This window comes from Echinops telfairi, unplaced genomic scaffold (assembly GCF_000313985.2).
Source record: "Echinops telfairi isolate 266 unplaced genomic scaffold, ASM31398v2 ScPeMD7_23;HRSCAF=83, whole genome shotgun sequence".
Classification (NCBI taxonomy): Eukaryota; Metazoa; Chordata; class Mammalia; order Afrosoricida; family Tenrecidae; genus Echinops; species Echinops telfairi.
In genome coordinates this window covers 24,174,521-24,198,872 of record NW_022103920.1, presented here as the reverse complement: position 1 = coordinate 24,198,872, position 24,352 = coordinate 24,174,521, and the positions used below count along the sequence as shown (strand labels likewise).

Sequence of the window (24,352 nt, the reverse complement as noted above, 5' to 3'; positions counted from 1 at the left end):
ATAGAAATGTCTCCATGAGTCCCCAAACCAGTGCAACTGTTTTACTGAAATAGTCAACTCTACTAGTGCCATTGAGGGAGGGGATCAATCTATATTGTTAAGGATCACAAGCTCCTATATTTTCTTAGGGGTTTACTTAGAAGTGGGACAATCTCTGAAAATACTTACGGCAGCAATACATTTAGTCTGAGTGATCGTTGTCTCTTGGGCCGAACTGCGGACTACATAATCTATGACAAACACGTGCTAGGTGTTGTCATCCTCACCAGTAAGTACACATTAATGAAAAGTTGCCTCTTAAAATAGATCTGTAGCCTTTTGCCTACTTCCAATCACTTCTACACCTTCCTCACCCTGCACATAATTGGTTTGTTCCTTTGGAATAAGAAATATTCTTTTCTTGTTCTTGTTACTATTGTCTCATTTCCCAAAATGAGCCAGCATCTTCAAAGTGGGAGGCAACCCTAACTAGTGCATTCGCTTCCAACCCCACTCTCCTTTGTGCACAAATCAAAAAGAACTGAACTTGTTCTCAGGCACCCAGACACAAATCCATCCTTTCTTTTCATTTGCAGTCACATCGACGCTTCTGGATTCCATCTGGAACAATAACCAGAAGTGATGAAAGACCACAAGAAAGGCTGCCTTCCTTGGGGTGGCTGGCTCACCCGAAGCGGGAAGCATTAGTCATTCCACAGGCATCGTCCACAGCGTTTCTAGTCCAAAGTCTACAAAGTCCAGAGACTCATATGTTCTTCTACATTAAGGAGACAGGGTGCCTCTTGGAATGGACTCCAGCAAGTAGGAAGACTGTGGCCACATCCAAGCTAATTTGGAGGCCATCTAAAATTTTAGAAAATATTTCAAAATTGTTCAGTGGTTGGGAATGCATAGTGAACATGAAGTATTCCATATCTTGATGTCATATGAATAAATTTCATCAACTCATCTGTTCATAACTTGCTTCAATTTCCTTTTTCTTGAGGTCATTAAGGATTAACTTCAAATACTTTGAGAGCAGACTTTTATAGTCACTCTTCAGATGACATTTGTTTAGAGAAAAAAGCAAATACAATTATGTCAAAATTGTGTGCTGGCCCATTACCACGTGGATTCTAAAGTGCTAGAAAACAATATATCAACTCATAAGCACATCACTAAGCATAAATAAGTTAAGCAACCACTATTCTGCTCCCCAACATCAAGTTCCATTATTTTTCCTTAAAACAGTTCAAAACTGAAAACCTATTTGTAAGCTCTCACCAAAACAGGATGACATCATGCATTGAAATCCATCAAGTTTGTCCCTTCTGCAGAAAGTAGAATGACTTGGCTAACTACCTATTATATTTTTAAATCAAAAGAATGAAATGATAGAGGTCAAATTTGTTTGCTGCACATATTTCACTAGAACAAACTATAAACAAAAGCCAAAACATCTCCCACTCTTCGAAATGCGAAAAGACAGCTCGTAATAAAGTTAGTTATAAGTTTTCGAAAGTAAGATAGAGCTTATACACCTAATAAGAATTTATAAACAAAGCAAAATTGAAGATGTGCAATTGAGTGTTAGAATCCTGAACTTTGGGGCATTAGGAAGAGACAGGTTAAAAATGATGATTCTAATTTTGCTGGTGGTTTTCCTTTTGTCATCTTGCTACTTCAACTACGAGTTTGGATAGGCAGTTTTTCATTCCAGCCTAGAGAGTTGTCAGGGATCATCCTTCCACACAGAAAATCCGTGTCCCTTCCTTTTCATCCATCTTGTCTCCACTGGCAGATGCAACACACTGTGAATGCAGGACCGTTCTCAATGTCACCTTGCAATTGGCTCTTTCAGGTGTTCTCTGTCGTCTCATGCATAGCTTAATTTAAAATATTGTTTTCTTATTGTACTTGGCATTTTAAAAGTACATGCAGAATACCGTATATACTCGAGTATAAGCCGACCCGAATAACAGCCGAGGCACCTAATTTTGCCACAAAACTGCATTAAAAATGTGCTGAAAAACTCAGCGTATACATGAGTACATACGGTAAATGCTAATAGAAAACGATTCAAAGATATTAAAAAATAAAATTCATTTACCCTCCCCAGCTCTGACTTACCACCCTTAAATCTTCTTAAGAATCCACTATTTGAAACTTCCTAGGTATCACTCCAAAACTCACCTATACATCAGTATATATAGTAATATCTGTGATCATCATTTACTTAAATTAGCTCATGAGATGAATCATATCCTGAAACGTGCCTCATTGTTCGTCATGCTGTTGTTAGGGGCCATCGAGTTGGTTCGGACTGCATATCAGTAAAAAAAACCACCAGAACACTGCTGGGTACCAGCCTTACAATCTTTATGCTCGAGCCCATTGTTGCAGCCACTGTGTCAATCCATCTCTTGATGGTCTTCCTCTTTTTCATTGACCTCCTACTTAGCAAGCATGGTATCCTCTACCAGGGATTGTCTCTGCTGATAATACGTGCAACGTGCGTGGGACAACGTCTCACCATCCTTGAAGTCTTCTTCCAGTTCAGATCTGCTTGTTCTTCCGGCAGCCCATGGTACTTTCAATATTCTTGTCCGACCCCAAAATTCAAATGCATCGATTCTTCTGCAATCCTCTGTATTCGCTGTCCACCTTTCACATGCATGTGAGTTCATGAAAACACCATGGCCTGCGTCCGACACGCCCTGGTCTTCAAAGGTACATTCTCGCTCTTCAACACATTAAAGAGGTCTTGTGCAGTAGGTTTGCCCAATGGGATATATTGACTGGTTCTTGACTGCCGCTTCCATTAGCATTGATGTGGATCCGAGAAACATGAGATCCTTGATAACTTCACTCTTTCTTCTTTCACGCTTTTTATTGTGATGTTGCCGACCGGTCCAGTTAGGAGGAGCCTTGTTTTCTTGACATTTATGGGCAAGCCATAGTGAGAGCCAAAGTCCTTGATCTCCATGAGCAAGGGCTTCAAGTCTTCCTCACTCTCAACTAACAAGGTTGTATCGTCTGCATGTCTCAGGTTCTTCAAAAGCCCTTTTCCAATCCTGTTGCTGATTTTTTCTTCCTAGAGTCCAACTTCTTAGTTGATTTGCTCAGCACACAGATTGACTAAGTGTAATGAGAGGATACCACCCTGATGCACACCTTATCCACATGGTTCTTTTCCGCTGTCTCTTGGTCCGTGTAGAGGTTCTGCAGGAGCACCTGGAGGGTTCTGGAATCCCCATTCTTTGCAGTGCTGTCCATAGTTTGTTATGATCCGCAGAGTTGAATGCCTTTGCACAGTGAAGAAAACACAAGTAGACATCTTTCCGGTATTCTCTGCTCTCAACCAAGATCCACCTGACATGCATAATGATTTCTTATATACCCCTCCCTATATCTTCATTCTGCATTTTTCTTTTCTAAGAATGATATAATATTTTACTATCTGGATGTACCATAATTTATATGAGCAGGACTCTTTTGGTGAACACGAGTTGTGGTGAACATCCTCTTATTATGAGAAGTTTTGCAAGTAAATATCCATGCTTATAAATTTGTGTGTTTATAAAGAATCTCAGCAGTGTAATTGCTGGATTAAAGGCATATATTTATTCTGAGAGATCCTTCAAATTGCTTTCCAAAGGAGATATAAATCTCTATTAAAATAAATTTATATGCACTGCCCTTGTTCCATCTTGAGCAGCATTCAATTTTAAGGTCAAGTTGGTATTAAGGGATGGATTCATATAGATTATGCCATCATCATTTCGTCCTGACTTGTACCTCAGACAGATATGCTATAAATGTTCTTTGGATGTCCAATACTGAGAATCAGAAAACAGCTACTCAGTATCGTATGGTTCCCTGGCTCCAATACAATGAAAGCAGTTGTTCCGCTTAGAGACAATGGGAAGACAGAAAAAAAGTGTCCTTTTGGAACAAGAGGCAAGTTTGTACAATGTGCCCATTTGAAATTTTCTCAGGAAAAGGAGCACAGACATAAAGATGTAGAACTAAAATGGGTCATATAGAGATCCTCTCGATGATGCTTATTTCATAGAGACCCAAAAACATTAGAGCCAGAATTATACCTGAGGCCATTCCAGTGCCCTAAATATTCACACTCTGGGGGCTATAGGGCAGGTTGTATAGGCTTCTCATTATGTTCTCAGCCTATACTCTCCACTCATTAGCAATCTCCCCTGGTCACGTATGCCTTCCTCTCATACACTGGTACTCTCTTCAGTCCAATACCATATATTATATGTCAATATCATGCTGAAGATTGTGCAAAATGCTGGAAACAAAACAAAACAAAAAAATGACTCCCCAGAGGTTTCTGATCTTGGCTATCACCGTGAATGATTTATACTAACCCCAGAATAGGCATGGCTGTCTCTGAAAAGACAGAGGGTGATGTTGGTTGAGGGGTTAGTGGGCTCTTAGAAGTGAAATTCTCACCTTTCCTGCTGGAGACCCGGTGCAATTCTTGACCAGGACGCCGCCTGTGCTTACTGCTGTGGTTCTGAACAGGTTTCAGCAGAGCTTCCAGACTAAGACCCACTAGGACAAAGGATCTGAAGTTCTACTTCGGGAAATCAATCAGTGACTGTCCTACGGCTCCCCGTGATCTATGGTGCCTGGAGGTCCACTGGAAGGCAGCTAACAGAAATGGGGCAAGTGGCCTTTCAGGAACTGGCTTGCTGCTGCTGGTGCTGGTGGTGGAAGTAGGGCGTAGGACAGGAAACACCAGACTTGTCCCAGAAAGCTTGAAGTCCAACCATAAAAGCACTGATTTTCTCTGCCTTTAGAAAAATAAGTAATGGGTTACAATGGGGTGGTAGGGAACAGAAGTGAGGTTCCCTTTCGTGTGAATCCTGCCTCACAGTAATTTAGCATCTCTGTTGTTTTATCTCTAAAAATGAGAGTGTGGTTATTGGGAGAAAAAACCTGATGGTGTGTGTGAACGATTTAACATAATCCTTGGTTCTAGGTGAAAGTTTAGGAAAATAGAGCTCTTTTCCTTATAGGTCTGCTTATTATTTTCCATTTTTACCTTTGAGAAGCTTGAAAATTCTACCAGGCTTCTGTTCGGTTGAAAGATAGGTGAAAACCCCCATGAGCCACTGGGAGTTGCCCCAAGATTTGCAGAAAACATTTGCAATAGACTTATAATAAGAGTAGACCCCCAATTCCGCTTTGGCAGACTGGGACTTTTCAGTGTCTTTGCCCCTCCCCCCTGGAATTGAACTCCAACCAGTCATCAGTTGGATGTTGGCTCATAGTGACCCTATAGGACAAGATAGAAATGCCCCTGTGCGTTTCCCAGGCTGAAATTCTTAGGGTAGTAGAAAACTCCATCTTTCTCCCATGGACCAGCTGGTAGTTTCAAACCACTGACCTTGGGAATCACAGCCCAATGAGTAACCACTGTGCCACCAGGACTCCTCACACTTGAATCTAGCGTTAGAAAAATGCAAAATTGAGTGGAGAAATAAAAAGCTCATATCCCAAAGATACAAATGGATTGCTTATATCCCTCCTAGGGTTTTGTTCTGTGCATAATGTGTTCCTTCCATGTAAAGCACCTTCAGTCTGAGCCCTGAACCGCTCAGAACACAGGTTCCTTCTCTCGGCATGTATTTCAGGAAATGAATCTTCTCGACAAAAGAAAAAAATGGAAATCTCTAAATTCAAATTATAAGGAGGCTTAGAAGCTAATTTTCCTAGGAAAATTAATTATAGTCCTTTTATGACAAAAGTAGAAATCTCAAAGCTCAAGTAGTTCATTATTTTCACTATACAGTAATTATTGTAATTATGATGGTAATTAGCATTATCATATGGCATCCAGAAACTTAATGTCTCTGAAGTTGAGCATGATTAATTCTCAAGAGAAACTGATATTCTTTTTGCTTATGGCGGGTGCTAACAAAAGGTTTTCTAGTGATAGAAACAAAGGTTCCCAAATACGGCACTTGTACCTCTCAGACCAAGTTTATTTCCACTGCAATTAACATCTCTTGTCCTCTCCTAGTGTGAGTCCTGAAACAGAACTGCGAGGGCCCCAAACGGGCCTGGAGAACAACATGTTTTCAGTTTGGCTAACTTGGTTGCTTTTCTCATCAAAAATGAGAGGCGATCATATGTCCTATTTTGTTCCTTTGAAATGCCTTCAGAAGGATTCACATGCTTACTTGTAAGGCCATAATGCACCTCGTCATGTTAGCCCCCCCTCCCCCACCTTCATCCTTCATTCCTGTTTAATGACCAACAAATATTGCCTGTGTACTCTCTTTCTAGCTCTACACTCTTAGAACTAAAACCTTAAAAGACAGGCACCGTACTGCTGCAGTAAAAGTGGAGATGACAAATAGACGTTGTTTGCTGGACTGTGACAAGAGACAATGCTAAATGCATCCAGTCCGATCCAGAATCGGGTCAGGGAGGCCTCTGGGAAGGGGAGGCCTTTGGAAGCTGAGCTTTCAAGGATGAGTAGGAGCACATAGATAAGTGATTCTCAACCTCCCTAATGCCATGCCGCGATCCTTTCATACAGTTCCTCATGTGGCGGTGACCCCTCCAACCATAAAATTATTTTCATTGTTACTTCATCACTGTAATTTTGCTACTGTTATGAATCAGGTGACCCCTGTGAACGGGTCCTTTGACCCCCAAAGGGGCTGTGGCCCATAGGTTGAGAACCGCTGACTTAGATGGACAGGCCTGTGAGATACAGAGACGTCTGACAAAGTAGCGCTGGATCAATGGGAAGTTTCTCAAGACAAGCAGAGGGTGGGAGAGATGTCAGATAGCTGAACTGAGAGGCGTCAAAGAGGAGACCAGCAAGCAAATGTTATTCTACACAAAGCAACCCTACGTACAATCGATTGAATCGCTTCTCAGTCCCGAGCCAACCTCACAATTGTTATTCTGTTGCAGCCCATTGTTGTAATCACTGTGCCAGTCCACCTTCTTCATGGTCTCCCTCTTTCCTATGAACCTATTGTACCAAACACGATGTCCACTTCTGGGGACTCGTCTCTCCTGATGATGTCCAAAATGTCCCAACTACATGAGACAAAATCTCGCCATCCTTAATTCTAAGGAAACTTCTGGCTGTACTTCTAGATTTGTTTGTGCTTCTGGCCGTCCAGAATATTTTCAATATTCATCACCGACGCCATAATTCAAGTGCATTGATTCTTCTTTGGTCTTTCCCATACATTATCCAATTTTCACATCCAAAGAGTAGTGATCAGAATAAAGAGAAGAAGGTGGCCATAGAGATCAGGTGGCTTGTTAGATAAAAGGAGTCAGAGAATGGGCATTCAAATAGCTTTGGATCTGTCTGGTTAGAAGACAGCTGGCTGTTCCAGATGTCTTGGCACTGAGATTGTGAGCAGTCGGAATGGATCTGGGAATCACGATATCAAGTGTATCATTGGGCATCTGGAGGAGAGCAGCACAGGTGAACAATAACAGCTGAACCACATGTTTTTCTGGTTAAACCTAGACATGTGAGGTGGCAGCCAGAATAATTCAGAGCAGGAGAGGGCCCTAGGCATTGCTGACCGAAGGCCGAATTATAGAGCAAAGAGGAGATCAAACCAACCATGTCTACTTCTGATATAAAAGGGGAGAGAAGGAAGTCTGATCGTGTAGTCATTTAACAGGTATTTCTTGTGTGTTTACGATACAATGTTTTTAGGTACCAGCGAGTGAGTTGGTTCCTGACCCAAGGCAACTCCATGCACAGTGGTCTTAGACTGCGCTGACTCACGGTCCTCAGGAGTCGGAGGTTTGCAGAAGTAGATTGCCAGGCCTCCACTTGCAGCCCGTTAGAACACAATTATTTATAAGGTGGCACCTCCAGAAGGGGAAACAAGAATCTCTTTCTGTACCCACAAAAGCTGTTTGGCAGCCCAAACTCTTATTCCTTCGAGTCTTTTATTTTGTTGGGCTGACTTGCCCCCGGTCCCGGAAAAGGAGTGTGACTGCTCATTTCTCTCATTCTACTGCAGGACTGTGGTTTGCTGATTCACCCGGAGAAGACCTGTGGCTTACAGCCCATTTCCTCTGACTACATTGAAGCCATTTCACAGCCAAAACTAAAAACCTGTCCGTCTGGGGACACACAAGGTGACTATCATGTTGGATATCATTTCTCTAACCAAAAAAAAGGAAAAAGATTCCTTTTTCAATGATAAGTATATGCTTACTTAAAATGCTTTTGTGTGCAAAATATCAAGGTAACACTCAGACATGATTTTTCCCCATCATAATTAAGAATTACATGCAATTCAGATAAATGTATTATTCTGATGTTTGAGAGAGTTGGATCAGCACACTGCTCTCTGGCCCCTTCCGGGCTTTGTGCAGTTCGCCCACATGCATTCTGCAGAACTCAGCACAAAACCCGCTTCTTCTGGATTGCCTTCCTCTGACAAGCTTCCGTCTTACATGTTGCCATAGCAGTCTGCTTTGCTTCCGCAACAATGACCACATGTATCTCAACAGGTAAGTAGTCATCAATCGTTGAATGTCAGTCTTCTCCGCTGTTAAATGTCCTGAGGTCAGTGAGCATGAGTTGCGTTTACCCCCTTTGAATTCACATAACAGCATCCTTTGTACCTTAGGAGGCAAGTAAGGGAGTCTGTGAGAGGTAGAGTTAACACCTTGGCTGCTGACTGAAAGGTAAAAGGTTTGAGTCTACCCAGAAGAACCTTGGAAGAAGTGCCTAATTCTGAAAAACCGACCATGGAAAACTCAGTGGCGTACAATCTACGCGGACACACCTGAGGTCACCATGCGCTGGGGGTTGACTCCATAGCAACTGCGTACAGGTCAAAACGCCCTGCCACCAAGTCGATGCCCATGCATTGCAGCCCCGTAGGGCAGTATAGAACAGGCACAGAAAGCCACTTCTCCCGAGGAGTGGCTGATGAGTTCGAACTGCTTACCTTGCTGTTAGCAGCCCAGTGTATAATCCAGTAGGCCACGAGGACTCCTTATGCAACATCTATTAATGTTGTGATCTAAAGAATTACAATGAATTCAAGTTCAATTTTTTTTTTTTTCATTTTGAAACTACTTGGCGAATGATCACGAATGCCCCCAATAGGTGGCAGAGGAATGGCATCGGGAAATGATGACGTCAAATTCAAATCCGTCAGACCCCAGACTTGAGCACACCTGGAGTGAAATGCCCCCGTGCCCCTCCTCTCCATCCTCAGCTGTCTTCCTCCGGTGGGGACTAGACAGGAGAGCCACAGCTGGCCCTCAAAAAAATGCCCCCAGAGTGCGTAGCGAAGCCTGCGCCTCCTCTCAGAGCTTCCCATGACCCCTGGTCTCCTGGGCCCAGGTCTCCCTTCATCAGAAAAGTCTGAGAAAACACTCAGGAGCTTTTCTACCCTCGCCGTGAACTTCACACCACAGTTTGACTGGGAAATGAGTTTCACAAATGGGCAGGACAAATGGCGATTTGGCACGCACACTTAGCATAGCCCTGATCTTGAACATGTGTTCTGAGTAATCAATGACAGCCAGGGCACAGGGAAGGGTGTGCCCGTCAGGGGTGTCATGTGGTGCGATTTGTGAGTCCCTGCTGAATGAGATACATACGCTGACATACAAAGGAGACATCAGGTAGATAGTTTATACCAGATGACCATTTGGGATTATCATAAAACAACTTAATTCTGCACCTCCTATTGAATCCAGGGCGGGAAAGACAGGACTGTCTACTCTTGTAAAGAGTGACAGTCTTGGAAACCCACGGGGGAGTTCTAATCTGTCCTACAGAGTCACTGTGACTCACATCGATTCAATGGTGACTTGCTGGGATTCATTAATGTGACTTGCATTGATTGATTCAATGGTGGTGAGTTTGGGTTTTGTTTTCTGACTTTTGGTTCTACTGAATCAACCCAAACTTCGACCTACAGTTCAAGGTGCAGATGCCTGGAGAATCCTTTCTTGTCATTGTTATTAGGTACCATCGAGTCAGTTCTGACCTATAGCAACCCTGCACAATGGAACAAAACACCGGCCAGTCCTGCGCCAGCCTCACAATTGTTCCTGTGTTTGAGCCCCCGGATGCAGTCACCTTGTCACTCTGTTTCCTGGAGGAATTTCCTCTCCTTTGCGGCCCCCCTACTTTACCAAGAGGGGTAATCCCTATTAGCTCCCAAATCAAGTCTAAGTTCCTAAGCCTGATCATTCAAGGACTCCAATAACTGGCCCAATCCTACCTCTCCCCCGCCTCCAACTTTCGCTGCTTCTGTTTATTTAAAAAAAAAAAAAAGCCCTAAGCTCTTGTCCATGCATGTGTGCCCTCTGCCTAACAGACTTCTTACCATCTGTGCTTCACGCCCCCATGTGCAGAGGGTCTTCCTGGTCACCACCATGGCGGGCAGGCGGGTGCTTACAAAGGAAAACCAGTTTAACCAGTTACCAGAGGCTGATTCTATCCATGTTGGGGGGCTGGGGGGTGGGGGTGGAGATGGGACTGCATACCCTAGGGTTTTCCAGGGCTCATGTTTAAAGTAGATGGCCCTGCCTTTCTTCAGAAGTACTTCAGGGTGGATTCGAACCTCCAACCTTTCAGTTCACAGCCAAGCACATTAACCCTTTGTACCCTGAAGGCACTCTCTCGTCAATGGCACACGCCACTTTATGGTTGGCAGATGATTGGCACATTCCTTTGATTAGTAGCCTCCTGAGTAGAATGGCACCCCCTGGGAAGGGTGAGAAATGGCACAGGGTAACCCCAAAGGGAGAGTGCGGAACTACTACACACGATGTGCATTTATTTCCTATCTACCTGCTTTTATTTTTATGTTCTAGAAAGGACCTAATGTAGGAATATGTGTGCAGGTGCATTAGTAGGTAAGAGTGGAATCTCCAGGTGGTCCAGTGAACACACTTGGCTGCTAACTGAACGACAGGAGCTTCCAGTCTCTACAGAGTAGCCCTGGAAGAACTGCCTGGCAATGTACATACAAAAAAGTCCATCCATGAAAACCAGGGGAGCCTAATTCTACCCTGGCACTCACAGTCACTGGAGTTAGGGTTGTTTCTTCAGAGCGGGGACTTTCTGGACTCCTAGGGGCTTCCTGAACACCCAAAACTATTGCCCTAAAATATTCTGTAAACTGGAAAAAAAATTAATTCCCCCAATTCTGCTTAAAATGAAAAAAAATTGTTTACCTTAGCTCTTAAAGACTGTCTGCCTGAGCATTAGGCTCTGGAAAGCTCTGTCTCGGTGGGATCAGATGGACAGCAGCAGCTGGACCAATGAGATCGGAACCCCCGAGGCAGTGGATTCGTGTGAAGGAGGGATGCACACTTCAACACAGAAGGGTTTGGATGGTTCACAACTGGAAGAATGGAATCCATGTCACTGAATTGTAGAGCCAGAACCTGTACTTGGGGTGCGGTTTTACTGTGTCCATTGTCAACTACAAACAAGGAAGACAGTTTTGTTGTTTGAATGGTTGCTGAACCAAGGTGCCAGCCCTCCTGTCTTCCACAAAAACTGTGAGTAGCCAGGGAACAATCGACCAAGGGACAACTGCCCCACACTTGAGGGCCCAGCATTTTGCAAGGGTGTTGTTTTGGCGACAGAGGTGCTTTCCTTGACGGCAGGACTTCCTGCAAAAAGAAGAAGCTGTCGTGGGAAGGAAGTTTACTTAGAAGTCCTGGGCTTAGCTTCTCTCAGGTCAAATATACAGCCGGCGCCCAAGGTCTTGCTTTAAACGCACATTCTAAAATTCTTTGGCAGAACTTGATCATTTATTTTATCTCTTGATGTTATAATAATGGTGAAAATGTCATTTTCAAAATTGCCAATTAATATACTTCTGAATGACTGCATTTATATTCTTACATTCATTTCTAGCTTTTAGAAAATAATTAGCTACAAGACGCAACACAAGAGTGAACTCTGTCCCTTAAGAAAGAAACGTAGTTCTAATTTTGATCGAGAAAGAAGATATTTGTAGGTGCTAGTTGTTAGCTGCTATAGAGTTGGTTCTTACTCACAGGGACCCTGGGTACGAGAGGATGCAACACTGGTCCGCTAGTGCCATGCTCAAAATTGTTATGCTTGAGCCCATTGTAGCAGCTACTGGGTCAATCCATCTAATTAATTAAAAAATTATAGAGTGGTTCTTAACTTTAAGGAAGATGGTTCAGGTTGAATTTCATGATATATAAACAACGACAACATTTTAGCTCACTTTTAATTTAGCAAAGAAAATATGCCAATTTATACTTTAACCTTTATAATACTGAAAATATAGATACAAAATACATTGTTTTCTTCTTAACTACAAACTGCTTGATTTTCGTAGCACTCCAGAACCATACTTAGGAATGACATTTACAACATGGCCCTCAGTCACAGATTGGAACTCCACATCCCCATTTCATCTAGCATCCAATAGGATTCACTGAAACCTAACTTGGATTAAATATAGAGCTACAGTTATAAATCAAATAACTTGCCCCAAATGCCATTTTGCTCCTCAAAATGTTATTCCCTAAAACATATGTCATACTTTATTTCAGAAATCTCAGCTTTGATTCATTCAATGTTTAAATATATAGCAGAATTTATATTCTTCTTTTTGGACAATTTCGTTGAGCTGGTGTCAGTTAAAATGTCAAGAAACTTTAATCCTGCAGCTGTTACACAGATGCCTTTTTGAAGCAGCATTGCTGACTTACAGTAAGTAAAAGGCACTGTCAACCAATACAAAGAGTTATGACTATCTAAATAAATAGTAGTATGAACCACTGTGGCCAAGCTTTCAAAGAGACTCACTCAGGCCTTCTTTGCACAAGCATGCGATTCTGTGCTCACCAACAGCTTGCACCCATATTTGAATCACTGTGCATGCAATGGTCCCCTTGTTTGTTCAGCCTGATAGCAAGTGGCCAAGGAGGAGTTCAAAATTCTGGCAGATACATATTATTATATCCATTTTATACTTGAGAAATGTAAGGCTGAGAGATTGGGTCATTAGCTTATGATCACAGGTGTACACTATTAGGTGTCCAAAACGGCGCTAAGCAGTGAGACTAAGCAGTGTCCAAAACGGCGCTAAGCAAATCAGACGCACGCCCTGCCCTCCTGAAGCTTGCACGTGGAATTAAAGTGGGTAGCATGCTGTTGTGTGGTGTTGAATCAATTCCCACTCAAAGCAACACTATAGGCCCGAGTAGACCTGCCCCGTGGGGTTTCCTAGTCTAGAATTTTTACATATGCAAACTGCCATCTCTTTCTCTCACAGGACAGTTGGTGTATTCATTTCTCCAAGGTACCTGTGGGTAGGTTTGAACTGCCAACTGTAAGGCTAAGGGTTGAGCACTAAACCATTTGCACGATCAAGAGACTCAATTACATGAGGGTAAGTCCATAAGTCATAGTGAAGATCAATGGCGATAGCCTTCAATATGGATTGTAACTCAATGTAAACACAACCAAAATGCCCACAAGTAGACCAACAGCAAAGAGCATGATAAGCAAAGGAAAGATGGAAGTGGTCAAGGATTTCATCTTACTTGAAGTCGTGTCCATGTCATGGAAGCAGCAGTCGCGATTCCTAGCCTTGGACAAACCTGCTGCACAAGATCTCCCCTAAAAGTGCTGAAGAGCAAAGCTGTCACTTCATGGACTAAGATGAGCCTGACTCAAGCCAGGGTATTTCCGTTGCTTCATACACATGTGAAAGCTGGACAGTGAGTAGCGGAGACAAATGAATAGATGCGTTTGTATGGTGATGCTGACAAGGAATACTGAAAATATCGTGGACTGCCAATCTGTCTTGGAAGTAGTACAGCCAGAAGGTTCCTTAGGAGCAAGGATGATGATGTTTAATGTTTAGCTCACATACTTTGGATGTGTTATCAGAAGAGAGCAGCCCCTGAAGAAGAGCATCGTTCTTAGGAAAGTAGAAGAGAAATTAGGGGGAGGAGACCCTGAACAAGATGACTGACACAGGAGCTGCAACAATGGGCTTAAACATAAGAGCAATTGTGAGGATGGCCCAGGGCCTGGCAGTGTTTTCCTCCATTGTGCCTAGGAACTGATTTGATGCCACCCAAGAACAATCATAACAAGTCAGTAGGTCAAAGAGTGGGACTACAAACTCATAGAAAACTTCATTAAATTGAAATATGCGATGTGAAGCTATTGCTTCTTGATACATCCTCCATCTAGATCTATAGCCTTCTGAAATCAGGGAGTTCTTCCCAATAACCCTCCCCCCAAAGAATTCGGTGCTATTCCATTACAATGACAAGGGGAGTTGTCATTTTAGCAGTCTTCAGGAGTCACGAGAGCCTACGATCATGTTCCTTTTTCAATTTTCTTTCAGTTTTGAAAACAAAATGTCTAAAGGGGCAAAATCTGTGCTATAGAGGTAAAGTGGCAGGGGTAGGGCTAATGGAGTAAAAATTTTCTAACAAAATGCTCGTAGGACAGCCCTGGGTACCCTTGAAGAAGAACCAGATGCTGAGTGACGGAGGAAATAAAATCCCTCAATGCAACTTTCCTGGCCTCTATTTTCTGCAATGCACTTTTCAATTTTCTTTTAAGACTTCCTAATAAACCCCAGGATGGCCCTGTGCCCTTCAAGAAAATCTCTCAAGATTACTTTTGAAATTCCCCCAAACAGTTGCCATGACTTCCTGAGCTGACCTCCCAGCCATGAGCTTCGCTGGCTCAGCAAACTCCTTGGAAGCTATTGTTTGGATTGGGATTTGTTTGCAAAGCATTCTTGACAGGACTGAAACAGGTGCTTCATGGAGAGGCTTTGCCTGCAGATATCCACTGATCTCAAAGACACGTTTGAACACGTTTTGCTTGGTCTGAACCAGGACTGTGTGAACTGGAACCCTGGTAGGAAGGCTTCTTGAGGTAACCCAAGTAGGGAACCCAGAGGCGTTCAAGACGTCTGTGGGGAACATGGCCTGGGACAGGGGTCAAAAAGGTAGTGGGACTTTTCCATGAACTTTTTGAAGCCTCCTCAGACAGAACACAACAAGGAAAAAAAAGTAGCTGGGGGCCGTTGGCGTTTGCATGTTTTGAAGGAAAAACCTAGCAATAGGAACATAAGCAAGACCTGGAGGGTTCAGCAGGTTGCAGACATCAGCACCTTCTCCACAAAGGAGATAAAGAAGCACTCGGTGTTTGTTCCCACAATTTGCGATGTGCACGCCTCACTTCTGACGAGGTGGACCAAGAGAATAACACCCAAACAATTTATTATTTATTTTTCTAATAAGATATTACTCTAGCCACTCACGCTGAAAGCAGAGTTGTCTGAACACCTCATTTTTAGAAACGAAGTAGGAAGTATCATAGATATATTTGAACACGTTTAATTGCCACGGCTGCGACCCATTTTTGACTGCACTCCCTTGGTAACAAGGGTGAACATATATTGGAGACTCTGGTCAGAACATTCCATCTGTTACTTCGTTAAAGCCTCCCACCCACCCTGTGAGGCAAGTGCACACCTCATTCAACGGATGACAAAACTCAGGTCACAGAGTTGGAAGGAGGAGGAGAGTGTCAAATGAAAAGGGAAACCCACTGAAGAATTAAAGGAGCGCAAACGAGTCTTTAAAACAATGTGCGGCCCTTAGATTTTAAGTCAACTTGAAGAATGTAGGGAAGCGTAGAGGTGGCATTCAACCTGTCAATCAGGTCGCAGCCTGATGACGCCTTCCTGGGAGGTGTGCCCTTCTAAGGAGAGACCAAGAAGCTCCTTCTCTGCCCCTGCTCCTTCCTGCCTGCTGGGACTCTGCCTGCCTCCAGAGGTGACCCCATGTTGGCTGCCTGACTCAGGTGTCGCCCTGCCCGGCTTGCCACCCACCAGCCTTGGATCCATGCAGCTGTGCCCTCACCGGCCTGTGATCTCGCTGCATTCCACATCGCCTTTCTGAGTCATCAGCTGCAGCTAAGTGATTCTGAAGAGGGTCCTGGCTTTCATCCAACTTGTAGACTTGAGTTGGCCCGGGCGATCTTCTGACGTAAGATGAATTGTTGATTTAAAACTCTTCTATACACTCATCTCTGAGGGTCACCAATCAGTCGGGTTCTTTTCCTCGACCTTCAAGATCACAGGAGCAGGGACTAGATCTAGTCTTCTTTGTAAACTAAGCAAGTGTTAGGCTAATAAACATTTTGGGACCAACTGGTTGTGTTCCGTGTCTTCCCATCTATCTGTGGTCTCATGGGCTGTTTGAAAACAAATGGTCGCTGGGTAGTACCTGGCCCCTGTTTGGGAGGTGTGTGGTTTCAAGGACATTTTTATCAAGGCATAGCTTTGATTTCAGCATCAACTGGGTAATTTCAGAACCTACAGGCGTCGGTCGCTCTGAGTCAACATCGACTTGATGGCAGTGCGTTTGGTGTTTTGGTTTTAACTGGTTTCAATGTTGCTATTCCCCTGGTGGGCGGACGGGCCATGCATGTCCCGCTAGACTTACAGAGATCCCAGTGGCCTCCTCACTGTAATGCTTGTATGGTGTCAGCAAGCTGAGTGCTCAGTTGACTTACAAACTATGGGTCCCTAGTGAAACTCCACTTAAGACCAGTTTCCCATCCGTTCCAGGACAGTGGATTGTGCCTTGCCTTAGCTGCTCAGACAACAGGACCTGCGACTGGAGAGAAATAACGTGGCAACCTCACAACTGCCAGTACGGCGTCCTGACGAAGCCTCAACTTCAGCAGTGCCTGGGAGGAAGGAAGGTGGGTTCTGGAACCAGTCACAAAAGGCTTTTGACATAAGCTCCCTTGTGACACCCAAAGCGGAAGCTCCAGGGCCAACTCCTGCTCACCTACTCCAGGGAGGACCACTAGACAATGCAGTCGGGCTCTCTGAAGCACGCAGAGACGGGGCCGCACAAGGGCCTTTAACAATTCTTGCTCAAAATATTCAGCGAGTTCCAAACTAAGTATCTTTGCCAGATGGAGGACATTAAAGTCGTGGTCTGTGCTGACCCAATTCCAGGCTGTTTTCTCAGCAGAACTATTTGGGAGCTTGCCACGCCAACTGACAGTTGGCGGCTGAGAGCAGCTGGGCTCAAGGGCAGCTTCGGCGGCTCTGCTGGGGAACCAGGCATCTGGAGTTCAGCACAGGAGTCCCGACAACCCTGCATGCAAGACGCAAAAGCGGCCTTTAGAGCTGACCACGTGCACGGCGTTGTTCTCACACTAACCTCCTGCTCTTCTTTCACATCCCGGGCAGGTCTCACATGGACCACACTAGACTGGCTTGTCCTTTTAGGGAGGCTTCTAAGCCGAGCTCTTGGACATGCAGTGTCTTCTTGCTAGGCTTGCTCTGACTAGGTAGCGTCCGGCAGAGCTCTGGGACGTACGCAATGGGCACTAAGACTGTGACGCTGGGTTAACATGAAGTAAGTAACCCTTACACGGCTTTCTTTCTCTATGGGATGGACAGTGTCTTATAAATTGCTTGTAAGCGCTCATACATGGTCAAGACTGCTTTCAAAGCTGGTCGTAACAGAAAAAAAAGCTCTAATAACTAGTAACACATAAAGGAAAGAGCTTTGAGCTGAACATGCGATATGTTGGCTAGCAGCAGACAGTTTATGAAGAATGGAAGGGGGTGAGGGGCAGGGTAAGAGGATGGGTATCTCCATGGTGATTTTAACACAAATGCCTCCATGGTCAGGACTGAAAAGCAAGTTGCAGCTCTAAAGATAAAGGAGCCATATCAGTGACTTTCAAAAAGAGAAGGGAAGGAAACAAGCATTTAGAGCCACATGCTGCTGTCAGTATTCTTACCGGAGCCCCGATTCTCTACAAGGAACCATGCTATTCGCTTTCTTGTACTTGAAGCTCTGCCCGACTATCAGCGTCATGAGGGCAGGGAACGTGTCCGACTCCCGGTATCATCTCACTGCTTAGCACAGGCTTCCATGCCAAAATAGTTACATGAGAAACACGCGATGATTTAAATACATGTGTTAATGGAATTCTTGCTCATTCCTAATACAACTTGGTGAGGTAGCAGCTATCATTGCACCCATTTTATACTTAGGAAAATTCAGTCACAGAGAGATTGAGTCATGCGACCATCATCACACATAAATGAGTGGCAAACGTGCAGGCCCATTTTTGACCACCGACTTGAAAAAGTCATCCTTCATATTCTAGAAACATAGACTTGGAAGCAATGAAAATAGTTATCGCAATCACAGTTGTGACTTTTCTAAGCTCTTTTTGCGTTCCATTCTGAGCTGAGACTCTCAATGGATCAGAATAACTCTATGATGATGTCATAGTCTAACAAGCTAAAGGGCAAGAACGCTCATTTAAGTTCAACATTAAATCCCAGGGCTTTGGACATAACACACACTGTTTCTCAGGGTTGTTTTTCTCCTCTGCAAAAATAATAAGCATATATGATCCAACCCTAGACTTTGGGTTAACCACCTTTGTTAAAGCTAATGGCTTCAACTCTTTCTTAGAGTTTTAAAAATATAACTTAAAGATTAATTATTAGCATCCCTGCAAATACGGCATTCCTTAGAGATGTTACAGAATCAGTTCCAGACTACAACAATACGTTGAATGACATAATAAAGGGAATGACATAAATCTTTGCTTCTCAGTGCATCCAAAAGTTACATTTATGCTACAATCTATTCAGTGTGCACTAGTATCCTGAAGATGTTTGAAATATTCTAAGAATTATCAAAACATGGCAGACACAAAAGAGCACATGTTACTTGGTGGGGGGGTGGTGGTGGTATCAATAGACTGGCTTGCCCCAGGGTTGTGACAATCCTTCAATTTGTATAAATCACAGTATCTGTGAAACATGGCAAAGGGAAGCATAATAAAATAAGATGCACCTATAGCCAGTAAGGAAAGAAAAGACCCTTTTTCCTATCAGAAAAGGAGATAGGATCTTACTAAGCTAAAACCAAACCCACTGAGTTGATCTTGACCCTGTAGGACAGAGTCGAATTGCCCTGAAAATGAAAGTCGAAGTTCAGATTGCCAAAGAGCCCTGGTGGTACTGTTGGGTCAGCATTGGACTGCTAACTCCCAGGTTCAAACCCACCAGCTGCTCTGAGGGAGAACAAGGAGACTGGCTGCTCCTTTAAGGACGTTGTTGTTGCTAGGTGCCTTTGAGCTGTTCTGGGCTCATCGTACACAGGGGCCCTGTGTGCAACAGAACGAAATACTGTCCAGTCCTGCGACATCCTCACAAGTGTTCTTATGTTTGAGCCCATGTTGGCAGCCATGTGTCAATCCATCTCATCAAGGGCCTTCCTCTGTTTCACTACCCTTCCACTTTACCTAGCATGACGTCCTTCTCCAGGGCCTGGTCTCTCCTAATACCAGGTCTACAGTACATAAGATGAAGTCTCACTATCCTTGCCTCAAGGAGCATTCTGGCTGTACTTCCAAGGTAGATTTGTTTCATTTTGTTTGGTAGGCCATGGTACTTTCATTATTCTTCATCACCACCATAATTCAAATGCATTGATTCTTCAGTCTTCCTTATTCAATATCCAACTTTCACGTGCATATGAAGCAATTGGAAAGAACATGGATTGAGTCAGGCATACCTTGGTCCTTGGGTCAGGCATACCTTGGTCCTTAAACTAACATGCATGCTTTTCAACACTTTAAAGAGATCTTGTGCAGCAGGTTTACCCAAGGCAATGAGTCATTTGATCTTTTGACTGCTGCTCCCATGAGCATTGATTGTAGATCCAAGCAAGATGTACAGCTTTACAGCCTTGGAAACTTTGTAGAGGGTCACTAAGAGTCTGAAGCAACTCAATAACAGGGAGCTTGGCTTCTGGGTGATTCAGGTAAGTGACTCCCAGTTTACCTAAGAAGTCTCATCCTGGTCCTTTGTTCCATCCCACCACCAATCCCACCTCCCATCCAGATACATCCTTCAGACCTGAACGCTCTAAAATTCCAATTTACCAGAGCATTGACAGGAGTCTCCTAGGGCCTCATTTCTTAACCAGAATGCTAACTGATTATAGAAGCAACACAGAAGTATCTTTAGTAGAAAAGTGGCCCAACCAGTATGAGAAAGATCACTTTACAGCGATCTGGAGACTGCCTGGGAGGAGAGGAAAACGATGCTAGTGTTCAATAGAAAAATTCCAACACACATTGTTGAGAGGACAAAGAACATGATTGCACAAGTATCAACCAACCTCATCCATGTAATTCCTGAGGCATGCATGCAAACATATGTGTTCCTAGAACCATGAAGCATCATGCAGTCGATTTCCACCTGCGGCTATCCCATGTAACAGAGCAGAACTGCCTTACCAGGTTTCCTAAGCTTTCATCAGCATCAGGCCTTTCTCCTGGGAAGCCCCCAGGTGGTTCTGAACTGCCCACCTTTTGGTTAGCAGCTGGAGAGCTCCTTACAAAGAGATACTCAGAAAATCTCTGGAATTAAGAGCCATTAAGAGTATTTAAATAAGTGCAAGGCCCTGGGACAGAGGTGGAATGGTAACAGAATTGGCTACATATGTTTCTGAGCATAAGGCCACAGGTGACTTCCCAGGTAGAATGCTCATGAAACTGGCCTTGAGGGGTGAAGCATGAAGCAATTATTCTTATATGGTCGAGAGAATTCTATATTGTTTTCCTCTTTTACACTGTACATGCATTGTTTCCCTAATCTAAGACCCTATATTTTAACACATTGTGTAAATTAGGGCTTGAGGAGAAGTTGTCAAGATATAAAGGAAGGAGAATCTGAGAAAGGCATTGTAGATGAAGAATCACAGACTCGGTAATACGCCGTCAGGCACAGGCATGCATACATACACTGCATGCGCTGACAACTGTGGAAATGTTTACTCAGACAGGTGTGCAGTGGCACTTCCTTTAAGAAAACTCCACTTCTCGAAGTAAGGTAGCAAATTTCCCCCAGTACATGTCTCTCATTTCCCATGAGACTAATATACATAATGCAAAATGATCCTTAAACGCCCATTTTTCATTAACATTATTAAGTTTCCATCCTATCCAGAATTTCCTAGGATCACCATTCTATTCCAGTCAAGTAAATGTTGAATTACTTTTGTAATTAAAAATTACAAAAATAGAAACAGCGAGTTAACATAAGCATTGTGGGGTTTTTGTTGTTGTTTTTAACACTTTTCGTTTTAACTCCCAACCAGGGCAAGATTCGGCTTTGGGGAGCGTGTTAAGCCCTGTTACCATTATCCTAAGATTCGGAGCGGGATCTCAGAGCAGCCTTTCCCCTCCGCTCAAATCTCCATCTAGTCATTCCTTTCTGTTAAGTTTCCCTGTGTCGCTGTTCTAACCTGCTTCCTCTTTCCATTGCTGTCTCCTGTTGATAACGCAGAACAATACTCAGAAAGACAGCCTAGGAAAGGAACAAGAAGCACACCGGTTGAGCTTTGAAAAGTCATTGACGTTTCCTGCAAACTTTACCAGGAACCTTACTGCACTTGATGGCATGCGAGCAAGACTAGTTTCTATTAAACAAACAAACAAAAAAGGTTTCGGTCAATCTCACTCTCGGTGGCTTCATGCGGCCCTAGTAGAGCTGTGAGCCCTGGGGCTTTCCATAGCTGACATTTGGCCTCCGGGTGGACTCCAACCTCACCCTTTCAGTTAGCAGCGGGTACGTAAGGACTTCACCCTCCCTACAGCTCACTTATGTGACTTTGCTTCAGCAACAGGAACAGGAGACTCTCGCCAGATGAAAGGTGGACTCAGAGCATTTGTGATATCTGGCTATCTATAAGAGGATCCTGGGACGTGGAGGGGTTACTCGTTGGCCTGCTTACTGCAAATCTACCCTGTCCAATCGGATCACTATGAGTCAGCATCGGCTAGATGGCAGTGGATTTGGGTTTGAGTTATATGTCCAACTTATTTGTGTATGGGGGCCCTGGAATTGTGGGATTTGTTTTGAGCTCTAAAATTACCCAAATAGGAGAGAAGTTATTTTGATTTGATGATCAGGCATCTATTGTATAAGTGTGTCCAATAAAATTAAGATTTAATTAATTTTTCAAAACTGCTTTCAATTATACATTTACACATGTCTCGCCATTGATACCTACCTTTTAATAAACTCTAAATGGAACATTTGTTAGATTTTTTTCAAAGCATGACAAACAGCACAGGTGTGTTGACACGATATAACACTAACAGTGTACACATAGGATCATCAAATTGGCAACTGGAAATACTTAGGCATCTGATCCCGAGGAGTTGGGGAAGTACCTTTTTTGTTTGCTCATTGAAAATCTCTCTCATACTATAAACCGCTCACAAAATATCTGAGAGAAGAGTGCAATTAAGAACAGGAAATATTAAAAATACGTTTCTGAAAGTACTTAAAAGTCAGCTGTTTAAACAGGAAATGGAACTTAAATTTCTCAGTCATGTCCTCAAGTTAAGTAGCGTCTTGGGCTTCAAGGTGTTTAAATTTCTAAGTGTGGCTAATGTATAATAATCTGTTCTGACCAACATATGAAGTCCAGCATGGTTCCACAATGCCTTGTAGCCTGTCCATTTCACTCTCTGGGGGTGCATAAAAGGAGGGCGGACACCCCTCTCTCCCCAGGAAGAAGACTCATCCAAGATACCTCCTTTGCCATTAAACAAATGCTCTAAGGAGCTGGATGGGAAGGCAATGTAGACCAACCATTTGTTCCAAGCAACTGGAAGGTACATGCTTAAGTTATTTCCCTTTTGTTATTTACTATCCATTTTTACCAAATTCCATGTTTGAACCCGATTTGCCTAAAAATCACTCTTGGATTTGTTTTGACGCCAGAGTGCAGTTCGATTGTTCCTCTCTAGCCAATTTCATTAAAATATATCACTGGGAAATAAGCCATATACCCCTGTAACCTAACAAAACGCTTTGTTGTGTCATAAAAGGGAGCAAGGTTGTTCTCAAGCATTCGATTCTCTACAGCCCTCGGATCAGGCTTGCTTTGTATTCAACCTCCTGGCCCACTTTGGAATGGGTGTTCATCTGGCAAGAACCAGGGGTTCTCAATCTTGGGGACTCATCGGAATCCACATGGAGCTTTCTCATCAGAGGGGCTAGGCGTGGCCCTGACCCAGACCGAATGGATAGAAGTCCCTCCTCACCTCACGCTCAGTTCCTTTGTTTACCCGTGTCAGAGCTCCCCAGTAGGTCAGCATTTCCTAGACTTGTGAACATGTGACCCCCTACACAAGCTATTCTATCAAAAGTCTGAGCTTGGCAGGTAGGAGCGAATATAGGTACACTGTTCATGCTTCTATGGACATTGAAAATAGAACCTACTCAGGAGAAAGAGCAGAAAAATGACCAAAAGTTTGATTTTCTATATTCCACCTCGACCTATTTCATTCCCAGCCTCACCAGATCAGAATACGCAGAGAACTTCTTGAGAGGGTTCAGACCACCCACTACCTAGAGGTTGACTCAACTGAGACAGCCCTTGAGGCCACCTTATAGACTGCTTTCTACCTTGATTACTAAACAGATCACCTGTGGTGTCTCTGAAGAAGAGGAGCTAGACACTGATATATCTCCATGCCTGTTCAGCACACCGTTGTTAGCGCTTTCATTTATAATAAAAGAGAGGGGAATGAAAATCTTTCCATTGTATGTTTATGTCAAACGTTTCCCAAAAGGCTCGGTTGCATTTTCACCAATAAAAGACATGACCTAGGTTACCAATTGCTGTCAGACTAGAAATCCTTGTGTGGGTCAGGCAGATTATAAACTTTAGCTTTCCATCTATTTTCCACTTTTGCTAGCTGGCAGAGAGAAAATATCTGAATGTGGGGGGTTATTTTCCCAAAGGAAAAGTTAGCCTGTAGGACAGTGGTTCTCAACCTTCCTAATGCTGCGACCCTTTAATACAGTTCCTCATGTTGTGGTGACCCCCATCCATAAAATTATTTTCGTTGCTACTTCAAAACTGTAATTTTGCTACTGTTATGAATCGGGTGACCCCTGTGAAAGGGTCGTTTGACCCCCAAAGGGGTCGCGACCCACAGGTTGAGAACCGCTGGTGTAGGATAATATGAAAAAGAAATATCTTTGGGGAAATATCTTTGGTTCACACTGTGTGCTGAGTCTCCAGAATAGAACAGGTGCAAAACTCTTGCAAATACATCTTTGCTTCCAGCTGGTGAGCCGAGACCTAACTTTCCATGACGTATCCCGAATGCAGGTGTTTCTGCTCCCCTGCGGAGGCTGCTCTGGGGCAGCAGGCCTATCTCATCACAGCACAGGACCGAAACAAGATGCTGCTTCAGAACGTAGGATTGAACCTTTGGAATAAAGTT

At 43.6% G+C, this 24,352-nt stretch overlaps 1 protein-coding gene across 1 annotated transcript in view; it reads left to right on the top strand.

The window, feature by feature from the left end:
* The window catches only part of CPED1 (cadherin like and PC-esterase domain containing 1), a 337,576-nt gene that overhangs the window by 285,237 nt on the left and 27,987 nt on the right, over nt 1-24,352 (top strand). Inside the window, exons 20-21 of the mRNA XM_013005960.2 lie at nt 8,019-8,136; nt 16,623-16,759. Of these exons, the coding sequence (XP_012861414.1) occupies nt 8,019-8,136; nt 16,623-16,759 (255 nt within the window). The remainder of the gene's footprint in view (nt 1-8,018; nt 8,137-16,622; nt 16,760-24,352) is intronic.